At 47.6% G+C, this 11,679-nt stretch overlaps 1 protein-coding gene across 1 annotated transcript; it reads left to right on the top strand.

Annotated features, from left to right (window-relative positions):
• The first annotated feature begins 651 nt into the window (after positions 1 to 651).
• LOC124340782 (collagen alpha-1(V) chain-like) lies at positions 652 to 11,674 on the top strand. Its single transcript, XM_046793421.1, has 24 exons — positions 652 to 1,531; positions 3,326 to 3,514; positions 3,596 to 3,809; positions 3,886 to 4,045; positions 4,108 to 4,329; positions 4,394 to 4,597; positions 4,720 to 4,794; positions 4,883 to 4,993; positions 5,061 to 5,636; positions 5,714 to 6,064; positions 6,159 to 6,203; positions 6,279 to 6,485; positions 6,591 to 6,842; positions 6,907 to 7,068; positions 7,156 to 7,317; positions 7,382 to 7,759; positions 7,837 to 8,268; positions 8,346 to 8,561; positions 8,631 to 8,730; positions 8,796 to 8,979; positions 9,084 to 9,259; positions 9,425 to 9,747; positions 9,859 to 9,939; positions 10,010 to 11,674. Exons 1-24 carry the CDS (start codon positions 1,414 to 1,416, stop codon positions 10,151 to 10,153), a joined length of 5,082 nt encoding a protein of 1,693 aa, XP_046649377.1. The 5' UTR covers positions 652 to 1,413; the 3' UTR covers positions 10,154 to 11,674.
• The last annotated feature ends 5 nt before the right edge of the window (positions 11,675 to 11,679 follow it).

An 11,679-nucleotide genomic window follows, 5' to 3' on the forward strand; every position in this document is an offset into this window, starting at 1 on the left:
TAGAAGACAATTTTGACCATCTCGCCTCTCTACCGAAAAAGAGATGGGTTCATGGGCAAAGGAGGAGAAGGGTGGTGAGCAAAGTTCACGAAAACTGCCCGCCCAGAAATGATGGACGATTCAATTCAACTCTGTTCGTGTATAGAGAGAGAGATAAGAGATCCGCAACTCTCCGTGTTGTGTCCGTTTGGGCGATGATGAGCCGGCCGCCAAATGCTCAACGATGATCTCTGTTTAGCTCATCAATGGCCAGATGCTGGGTTGATCACGGGCCGAAAGTTGTTAACATTTCATTTCATCAAGTATTAGGATTTCTGGCAATCCTTTCAATGACCTAACGTGGGTTGTGTAACCGCCTTTTTTTTTCTGACTAGCCGAGAGTTGAATGGCCTACAAGGATTTGTGGTGGCGGGTTCACGGCGGCGGCGGCTCGTCGACCTATTTGAGGACGACGTGATGACCCAGGAACGCAGGAGGAGAAGAATGGGAGGCTGTGGCAAAGAATATCACCGCCGACGAAAGACAAGAGGATCCCATGAAGAAGAAGAAGAGGGGAGAGATGAAAATGATTTAAAAAGGAAGAAGAAGAAGAAGAAGAAGAGGAAGAAGGAAAGAAAAAAGAGTTCCAGGAGCTTTTGACGGAAAAGAAAAGTGAATCGACTGGCAGTAGTTTCACCGATGGTGCCAGTGTTGGATGTTGGCTGTGGCACTTGACGAGAAGCGCCAGTTGATGTTCAGTGCCCCGCTGCTGTGACCGATTGGTCCTTGACCACACCAACACCCCAGACTGGTGTTGCTCTTCTTCTTTTCTCCTCCCCGCTCCTCCTTCTCTCATCTCATCTCTCTCGCGTGTTGTTGTGTCCTGTCGCATTTCGGGGGTGCTGCTGCTGCTGCTGGTCGACTAGTATCCGATCCGCTCATTGATCAAGTCGAAAGTCGCTCAGTCGCGTCCGTTGCGTCTGTGGCGGGCGGCTGACCAGTTCGCGCGTTGCGTCGTGAATCTCCTTTTTTTTCTCCGAAACAAAAACACTTTGAAAAAGTCGTTTTCGGCGGTTAAGCGCCTTCAGTGTTCAGGCTTCCATCGAGCCCGGGATATCGTCGAGGGAGTCTCTCTCTCGCTCGCTCCCATCTCTCCCAACTCACTTGACTTTTCTATTGGATCGAACAACGACGATCGGTTAGTAGTGACGTTTGGATCTCAACTGTTTTTGTTGTTCCTTTCACCGGCCGTTTGCGGGAAAGAAGAAAAAAAAGAAAGAAAATTTCGTCCGGAATTCCTCACCCGGTTAAATCAGAAAGAGCCCAACGACAAAGTTCACACACACACACACACAAGTCTCTTGTTGTGGGGGACTGGAGTCAACAGGACTTTAATCGCATTAAAGTCCCTCCGACCCGATTGAGGTACGGAAAATGGGATCCGGATCGCGGAGTGCGGGCCGCGATCCTTGGCCCACGCTAGCATCCATCGCGGCCATCATCTGCTGGATTAGCTGGATACCTTTGACCGTTCACTCCGCCCTGCCGCCAGGTTCGTTCATTTTTTTTCTCTCTCTTGTTAACAAATTTGGTTTTTATCAGGAAATTTCAATTTGTGATGGGCGGCGTGATATACTGACTGGGGCTCGCCTTAGCCCGAGAAAAAATGTTAGTTAAGGCTCTCTATTTTTAGTCGGCGTGAATGTGTCCCCTCCGTGTCAAACGGCCGTTGCCCAACACGGCCAGATGTCGACTCCTCCGTGTTCCTCTTCTTCTTTTTTCTTCCCACTCAAAACTGTTTTTGACTAACCCCCAGATATTGTCTCGGCGCCGAAATAGCTCTCGACACCCTCTGAACATCTCTTCGGCTTTCCCTTGTTCTTTCCCTCTTTCTTCTTTCTGTCCAGCCAGAACAAATTCCCGGCGTGACGTGAACCTGAAGATTCCAATTTTTATTAGAGCCCCATTTTGTATGATTTGAGTATTTCTATTCCTCCCGAGCTGTCCTAGTTAAACGACTTGTCTCCAGCGCGTGTTTTCGAGTTGAGACGCGCCTTTTGATTTGTCTCGCGTCTGTTTATACGGTCGTGAAGGATCGTGAAAGACAAGTCAGGCGCCATTGATCAGCCATCATAAGCCGTTCACGTCTAGACGGAGGTGACCTATGACCTGCCGGCAAGTCTCTTCTTCTTCTTCTTCTTTTTCCCTTTTCTGGTGAGCTGATGCGGATGGAAGGAAGAAAAACAAAACAAAAAAACCCAAAACCAACTAAAATGTTGCAGAGTGGCAAGCCAGTTCAGATGAGTGACTGCTTGGTGCGTGATTATCGCGCGCCCATAGAGACGTCCTCCTTTTTATTTTTTTATTTTTTCGGTTCCATCGGCCTCGAACATGCCCGGAACTTTGTGTGTGTGTGCCGGGTAACTCTATCCCCGCTCTACTTTTTGGTTTTTTTCCTCTGATATTGGTTTCATTTCCCCGCTACTAAAACACACACACACCACTAACATATTAAGAGATTCATGTTTTTCTTCTGGCCTTTCCTTTATTTTTTATTTTCCTTCTTCTTTTCCTTCTTGCTTCTTCTTCTTCTTCTTCATCATCCGTCTTGTGTTTTGTTTGGGTTGGTATTCAGCTGGTGCGTTGCTGCTGCTGCTGCTGCTGCCTGTCGTTTGCTCTAGAGGTCCTGCCAAGTTTCTTCTCGTCAAACAGTCGTCGCTAGTCGACGAGAGTTTGTTTACCGAAGAGCTGAGGGCACAGGGAGGAGAGAAAGACGAGACGGGAGTCGAGAAATCTCTCTCTCTGCGCGCGCTCCCAAAAAGATGATTGAAAATGTATACACAAAAATATATGTATGTAACGAATCTCGGCAGCAGCCGTCAGCAAGGACCTTGGCCTCCTATCTCTCGCACCCACCTCCTCGGCTGCTGCTGCTGCTGCTCCCTTTTGTTTTGGTTTCACGCGCACCAACATCGCGTCGTGATGATCGCCTTCTTCTCTATATCGCATCCTCATCATCAACAGATTTATTCCCCTCCGCTCCCTCCATCCAACTTGTTAACTCGCTCTCAAAGTCAAATGACAGATGATAATGATGATGACGACGATGACGATTACCAGCCATGTCTTTCAGCCAGGCCGTCAAAAAAACAGGGTCCCACATGTTCTGAATGAACGACGACAACTGTGTCAAACGGGCGGTCACAAGACGAGACAATTTTTCCAACTTGACAGGTTGCCAGTTTAGTAAACTGTGGAAATAATGAAGCGAGAGTCCAGCGTCCCAGTTTACTTTTCTTGTTTCTTGTTATCGTCGAATCGCAGTAATCCGATCCCGTTCAAACAGATGCGGCCGATTTGCTGGAAGCCGTAGGCATTAGCCAACTGCCGTTGGGCGTGGTAAACACGACGGGCATTTGCGACCAGCGGGCGAAATCCATCCAGGATGGCGTGCCTGTCTACGGACGGGCCGATCAAGCCTATCGGCTCACCCAGAGAGCCGTTCTCACCGTTTCCACCGCTCAAGTCTTTCAAGGTAAGTTATCTATTCAATTTTATTCTCCACTGGACTAGAAAATGTATAAGTAATTGACGTTTTGGGATTCCATAATGACAGAGGGATTCCCCGATGATCTGAGCATCGTGGCGACGTTGAGGCCGGCCCAGGGCATCAACTCTGTTCTCTTCGCCGTCTACAACGACGCCGGCGATGAGCAGTTGGTCGTCTCGGTCGGGAAAACCGTCTCGCTCACCTACCAAGAAGGCGACGACGAAGGCAACAGAAGTCCTCCCATCCAAGTCGATTTTGGCGTTCGGATGAACGACGGAAAGTCAGTCATTGAATTCATCATTTTCTGCTAAACTTTTGTCTTGATCGTTTGTCTCTTTCGGTTTTTTGAATTCCAGGTGGCATCGCCTGGGCATCAGCATCAAGGGCAATGTAGTCACTCTGATCAAAGACTGTGAGCAACAGGTGACTAGGCCATTGCCCAGGCAGGGTCTCAAGTTGAGCAGCTCTGGCATCATTCTCATCGGTCAACAACTTTTGGACGAAAGCTTCTATTCGGTACTTTGTCTCATTAAATTTGAATTGATGTTCAATTGATAACGACGATCAAATTTGTACAGGGTGATTTGCAACAATTGATTTTGGTTCCATCACCCGAATCGGCATACGAAGTCTGCAAACAGTTTATGCCGGACTGTAGCAAGCCCATCGGCAAGTTTGGTGAGTCCAGCCAAAATGGCGCATCGTCTTCCAACACCAAACGACAACTTCCTTTAAGCGTGACGGCTTCAGCCGGAGCAGAGACGTTGGTCTACGCCCAAGCGCCAAACGGAAGTTTTGTGGTGAGCTAATTCAACTATGACGTGACGTGACATTTTTTTTAACTGATGGAAAAATGATTGGCAGGAAAATGAAGGATCCGGTGATGGCGTTGGCATCGGTGGCAACAACGGAGGCAACTATTATTTGCCAGGGCCACCTGGACCGAGAGGATATGCCGGCCCTCAAGGCCCGCTCGGTCCTCGTGGTCAAAAGGGTGAGCCCGGACGTGATGGATTGAACGGCAATTTTGGAATTCAAGGTCCGCCCGGACACGTTTTCATGATTCCGGTTAGTTATTACTCTATCTAAACGATAGCAAATAACTTTTTAAAAAATTGCTTTTGTTCAAATTTTTTATTCTTTTTTCTAAACGACTTTTTCAAATGTTTTTCCAATCTCTTTTCATATAGTTGAGTCTTCAAGGCAACGAGAAAGGACCAGATGCTCAAGCTGAACAATTTCGCCAGATGCTCTCCCAACACATGGTTTTTTCAAATGAATTTTTTTTCTGATTACAAAAAAATTCCGCTCACCAACTGTCTTTGTTCGCTATTACTTTTTGCCCATTAACAGATGGCTATGCAAGGCTCGCCCGGACCGCAAGGTATGACTGGTATTCACGGCCCCACCGGCCCGCCCGGATCGGAAGGTCAAAAAGGAGAACCCGGTGATACCGGAGAACCGGTAAATGTCGAAAGTCTTTAGTTCATTTTTTAAACATTTTTAAAACATTTTTCTTGCTTCTAAAAAGGGTCCTCGAGGTCTTCGTGGCATGATGGGTCTACCTGGACGAGAAGGTAAACGCGGTCGTCCTGGCCGTGATGGCGAGCGCGGTTCAACTGGTCCACCAGGAGTTAAGGGCGAACAAGGCAACCAAGGATTACTGGGATTGCCGGGCGAGAAGGGAGACCGCGGTGAAGTAGGAAACCCCGGAGATGTCGGTCAACCTGGACACGATGGCCAACAAGGTGAAGACGGAGCTGCTGGTTTGCCTGGCATGCCTGGAGAAATGGGCCCGCGTGGATTCCCCGGCCAAAGAGGCTTCCCCGGTCTTCCAGGCCCACCTGGAATCCCTGGAAGTGAGGGTATAACCGGTCCTAAAGGAAACACCGGCCCATCCGGAGGTCCAGGAGCTCCAGGTCAAACAGGACCCAACGGCCCGATTGGGCCACCTGGCCCACAAGGTGTTTTAGGCCCGCCTGGAACTGCCGGCCCCAGAGGAAAACCCGGCTTGCCAGGTTTACCCGGAGCTGATGGCTTGCCTGGACCCTCCGGTAACCCTGGAACTCCTGGATCTAAAGGAGACACTGGAAGCACTGGAGCACAGGTAAATTGTCATAAAATCTTTTTGATTGTTTTAATTTTAATCCCATACACTTTTTATTTTTGAAATTCGCCACCTAGGGTCCAGTTGGTTTCCCTGGCGTCCGTGGACCGAAAGGTGACCAAGGCGCTCGCGGACCATTGGGCGAGAAAGGTGACAAGGGAGACAAAGGACATGACGGCGAAAAAGGTGACGTCGGCCAAAAGGGCGAACGAGGGCCGCAAGGTCTTCAAGGCACTGCTGGTTTGGAAGGGCCCGAAGGACCGAAAGGTTTCGAAGGTCCGCGAGGTGAGGCTGGACCACCAGGTCCGACGGGAGAAAAAGGAAAATTGGGCGTACCCGGTTTCCCTGGCTACCCCGGTCCACCCGGCGAGAAGGGAGACAAAGGCACACCTGGACGGCCTGGAACACCCGGCGACAAAGGAGATCGAGTATATTCTCCAAATGGATGATTTTTTGGATTAAACTTGTTAATTATTATAATTTTTGACTGGCTCACTGTGTGGTGACTTGATTTGATCATAGGGCAACACTGGAACTCCAGGAGAACGTGGAGAGCAGGGTCCGCGAGTGAGTTCAAATTCAAGATCAAGAAATTGAATCAGTGCAAAAGCATCAAGTCTGATGAACTGTCCAAAACTACAGGGTTTCAGAGGATCTCGCGGTCGTACGGGCAAACAAGGCGTGACTGGACCTAAAGGTGACACTGGACAACCCGGCCCACCAGGCACAATCGGAGAGCGGGGTCTGCCGGGAGCTGAAGGAGTCCGAGGTCTTACCGGTCAACAGGGTCTTCCTGGTATTCACGGCAAGGATGGAGTAGCAGGACCACCGGGCGAGCGTGGACCACCAGTAAAGCAACGGACATTCTTCAATTTAAAAATTTTTTGTTTTTGTCTCTGCCCAGGAATATTTTGTATCGTATACTATTCGTTTTTTTTTCTTCTTTTGAATTAGGGTCAACCAGGTGCCGATGGACCTATCGGAGCTCCTGGTGTAGTAGGATTACCGGGTCAGACTGGCGAGGGAGGTCCAACTGGAGAACCCGGAGAAGCAGGACCTCCAGGTGCACCTGGAGAACCTGGACACTCTGGTGACGCTGGCAAAGAAGGTCCCCAAGGCCCGCCTGGACCTCAAGGAAAGCAAGGCCCTATTGGACCTTCGGGATTGCCAGGTTTCCCCGGCGAGAGAGGACTTGCAGGATTACCTGTAAGTTTTTTTTAAAATGATTTATTTAATTATTTAAAATTATGCAATACAATGGTTGATTTAGGGAATGCCCGGACTTAAAGGAGAAATGGGTCCGGTTGGCCCAGCTGGTCCGGCAGGAGACAAAGGACAACAGGGAGAGTCTGGCAAGGAAGGACCTCCTGGTCCTGAAGGAAGAGCAGGTCAACAGGGAGCTGTTGGACCTTCTGGTGCCAAAGGTGACACGGTAAGTCATGGATTTTATTTGTATTATTTTTAATTGTCAAGAAATTTTGAACTAATTTTGCATTCGACTTTATTCGACAAATAATAGGGAGATCCTGGAATCCCAGGACCCACTGGTAGAGATGGACTTCCAGGACAGCGCGGTTTACCTGGACCACCAGGTCCTATGGGTCCACCAGGAGAAGACGGTGACAAGGGTGAACCTGGTAAACCCGGTGAGAAAGGATTTAAAGGCGGGAAAGGAGATGCTGTAAGTGGAGCTAGGATATTTGATTAGCTACAAGTTCCAGTTATCATTTCCTCCATTTAATTAGGGACCTCCCGGACCAAACGGCAATCCCGGTTTGCGTGGAGAAGTGGGACCTATCGGCCCGCCCGGTGAGAGAGGCCCTCCTGGTGACATTGGTCGACGAGGTGGTAAAGGAGAAGACGGTCCTCAAGGCCCTGGTGGACCTCCTGGCCCAATTGGAAACCAAGGTCTTCCCGGCCCTGGTGGCACTAAAGGAGAGAAGGGAGATTTCGGTCAAAAGGGTCCCGTCGGTCCTCCTGGAACTCCTGGAGAGCAAGGAGCTACTGGTACTAAAGGTGTTCAAGGTTTGCCCGGCGCTACTGGACCCGAAGGTCCTCAAGGACCTAAAGGTGAAACGGGAAATACTGGACCTCCCGGGCCTCCTGGACAAGATGGAGCTCACGTAAGTCGCATTTTTTATTTCGAATATTCTGGTTAACAGTACATAATCTGACTGGGCGTGTTCAATTGTGTGTTTAGGGTAAAAGAGGACCCGCTGGACCTAAAGGTGAAGAAGGCAAGCCAGGTATTCAAGGAGCACCTGGTCCGCGAGGTGTTGCTGGCCCTGAAGGTCCCAAAGGTAGCCCGGGCAATCCAGGCTTCCCAGGACCAAACGGTGAATCTGGCGAGCAGGGACCGAAAGGAGAACCGGGCAAGGATGGTTTGGACGGCAAAGCGGGCGAGACTGGTCTTCCAGGAGAAGCTGGTGCTCCGGGTAAAATGGGTTTGCCAGGCTCACCCGGTAAACCTGGACCAGAGGGACCTGCCGGCGTTCAAGGCAACACGGGCCAACCTGGAGACAAGGGTGACATTGGCATCCAAGGCTTACCTGGACCTCAAGGTGCGCCAGGAGATCAGGGTGTTCACGGACCCCAAGGACCTCCTGGACTTCGTGGATCACCGGGACCCGCGGTACATTACCATTTGGAATAGGATCACATTTGAAATTTTAATTGAATTTTGGTTGTCAATTCTCTGAATGATGTTAGGGAGATGTTGGACCTCCAGGCAAGCCGGGCAAGGCCGGTAACCCTGGACCGAACGGTGAAGCTGGTATAAGAGGCGAGAAGGGCGATCGCGGCCGAAGAGGACCTAAAGGACATCGCGGAGAATTGGGAGCTGCTGGACGTAAGGGTGAAGTCGGAGAGAAGGGTGAAGGTGGAGAACGTGGTACCCAAGGTCCCGTCGGACCTAAAGGAGAAGCCGTATGCATTTTTCGTTTTATTAATTTGCCCTAATAATATTTGACTATAAAATTTCTATTCATTTCTTAGGGACCCCTCGGACCGATGGGTCAAAAAGGAAACGACGGACCTCAGGGCTTGCCTGGATTGGAGGGACCTCCAGGACCTAAAGGAGCTGAAGGACAGACTGGTATGCAACTTTTATCAATTTGTCAAGTACAAAATAACATTTTCCTTTTCTAAAATAATAATCAGGACCTAAGGGAGACTCTGGACCTTCTGGACCTCCTGGACCTCCTGGCCCACCGGGCGAATTGCCTCTTCTGCCGCCTGAATTGTTGTTCCAACGAGACAGTCCAGCGACCCCATCCGGTCGAAAGAAGCGCGAACACGCCGACGGTGAAGAAGAGTACGAAGATCGCTACAAGCGCGCAGTTGGGTAATAAAATAAACAAACTCAAATTGTTCCAGTTTTATCTCGCGTCGAGTGGAGTGGAGAAACGAGTTCCACGAATCTAATGATTGATTCTTTTTTCCTGGTAGTGGCAAGTCGGACGACGGACCCAAAGAGGATTTGAACGGCAAACTGTTGGACATGTACAGTTCGATCTACACGATGCGACAGGACCTGGAGCGTATCAAGAAACCGCAAGGTTCTAAAGAGAATCCGGTTCGTTCGTGCAAGGATTTGTACTTTGGCCATCCCCAGTTCAAAGACGGTAAATAATAATAAGAAGACAATTTGAGCAGCATTCCCTTGGCTAAACATCAAATGTTGATCTTGTACGACAATTTCAACAACAAGGGACAAGACAATGCCGACAGAAGAATATAAAATAAAATAAAATAATCATTTGTTGAATTGAATACAATCTGGTTGGCAGGTTGGTACTGGATCGATCCCAACTTGGGCATGCCGGACGACGCCATTTACGTCTTTTGTAACATGACTGGCTCGGGCGAGACGTGCGTCTACCCGGACCTGCAGTCGTCCAAGATGCCCAACATTCCTTGGCGCAAGGAGGTCGGCGGCAAGGAAGAGTGGTACTCGAACATGCGTGGCGCTTCCAAGGTGACGTACGAAACGGTGGGCGTGGTCCAGATGACCTTCCTGCGCCTCCTGAGTCAAAAAGCCCATCAGAATTTCACCTTCACCTGCGTCAACTCGGCCGCCTGGTACAATCAGCGCACCTTCAATTACGATCAGGTATTATTTTCCGTCTCAGTGGCGCTCTCTTTCTTAATGGTGGCTCGTCATTTCGTGAGCGGTATTATAAACATGAACTTGATTCCATCCCCTATCTCTTGTCACGAACAGGCTATCAAACTGCTGGGCGATAACGAACAGGAATTCAGCGCCAAAGGAGTCCGACCCAATGTCATTCTAGACGGATGCAAAGTACCGTTTTTCTTCTCTTTTTTTCAAGTGATTTGACTTTGATTGTTGTCCTCTTTGATGTCCATTTTAGAATCGCAAGGGCAGCAGTAAAACCGTGTTTGAAATTCGCAGCGACAAGCTGGGCCAGTTGCCCATTATCGATTTCTTCCCGGTCGATTACGGTCAACCTCACCAGGCCTTTGGGTTCGAAGTCGGTCCCGTCTGTTTCAAATGATCCCCAGTCGTTGCCGTTTTTTTTTTCTTTTTCTTTCCCCCCAATTCAGCCAATCAACGCCCATCACGACAATCAACGACGGGCCCAACGACGACGACCAACACACACACACAGACAGTGGAAAAAAAGAAAAGCAAAAATAAATCCTCTTTCTCTTATTCTCTCTCACACACAAATCAACCGGCCCAAGATGATAAACCATTCGGATTTATGGTCGGTTCTTTATCTCTTTTTTTCTTTTTTACCTCCTCACCGGTTTTCATTTCTTTTCTCTTATATAAATATTCGTGAAAAACGCTTTGAAACACACACACACACACACACACACCAAAAACATTATTTTTTTTTTCCTTTTTTTCTGGTTCGATTCCGGATGACTTTATGTTGACTGACTGACGTTCATTGACCGAAAGCAACAACGACGAAATAACCAACAGACGCTCTCAATCAACTGCGGCCTTGATGGTTTTCTTTTTTCTCACGATATTAACGAAGAGAAAAGCTTTTTTTTTACGACAACCAAAACAACAACCAACAACCTTCTCTCTCTCTCCTTTTAATTTTCGCATTCTCTTTTGACGATTCGATTTGCCACCATTTTCTATATTTCCCTTCTCATTTTCACTTTCTCCCCTCTTAATGTCTCTTTTTAGATTTTCATGGATTTTGACCACACCCTGTTTTTATTTTTCATTATTTTTATTTTTCGCTATCAAAAACAACAACAACACACAAACCGAGTGATTTCCAATGACACATTTATAGATAGGTCGGGCTATTTTAGTTGAAAACCAAAATGTCACCTTTAAAAAGAAAAAAAAAACATTTAAAAAAAGAAATTTACTTGATGGAATATGTAGATGTGTACAACCCAAGCGAAATGAATTCAAATTTTTCTTCTCTCCTTTTATTCTCTTATTCTCATAATTTTTTGGCGTGGGGGTGGGGGTCTGACGACAGCAAAGCGCAACAACTTTAAAAATAGAAAAAGACAAAAAAAAAAATCAATCAATTATCACTGCCACAATTTTTATATTTTAAGAAAAATTTGTTTCTTGTTTTCTGCCAAACATTTTCACACACACACACATGAGCCCGCCGCAGAGCAGACGACCAAGTTTTTCCCTCTAAAAATTTCTGTTTAATTAGATAACATACACACACATCGCCTTTTATTATTTTTTTTTGTTTTGTTGATGAATGCCAATCATGATATACTATGAAGTGACGTGTCATTTAATCTCCTCTATTTTTCTCTCTGTGGCTGCGCGAGCATTTGATTTGCAAAGTTTTTGATTTGAAAACAAAACAACAACCAACAACATCATTAAACCAGCTGTGTCTCATTTCGTGTTGATTTTATTTTTTCTTCTTCTCTCTCATCTGGGGGGTTCAAAAGTGGAAAGGAAAAAATGTTATGAAATTCTGCGCTTTTTGTCAAAAAAATGTGTCTGGTCTGATGAAACAATCTTTTTATATACATTTTCTGTTTTTTTGCCTTATATACACAGCCTAACTCTATATAC

This window comes from Daphnia pulicaria, chromosome 5 (genome assembly GCF_021234035.1).
Source record: "Daphnia pulicaria isolate SC F1-1A chromosome 5, SC_F0-13Bv2, whole genome shotgun sequence".
NCBI classification, from domain to species: domain Eukaryota; kingdom Metazoa; phylum Arthropoda; class Branchiopoda; order Diplostraca; family Daphniidae; genus Daphnia; species Daphnia pulicaria.

Excerpts from the sequence above, each read along its gene's own strand:
- LOC124340782 (XM_046793421.1), top strand. The coding sequence starts at position 1,414 with ATGGGATCCGGATCGCGGAGTGCGGGCCGCGATCCTTGGCCCACGCTA. Across the intron at positions 4,795-4,882 it reads AGATGCTCTCCCAACACATG|ATGGCTATGCAAGGCTCGCC; the intron begins GTTTTTTCAAAT and ends GCCCATTAACAG. Across the intron at positions 6,843-6,906 it reads GAGGACTTGCAGGATTACCT|GGAATGCCCGGACTTAAAGG; the intron begins GTAAGTTTTTTT and ends TGGTTGATTTAG.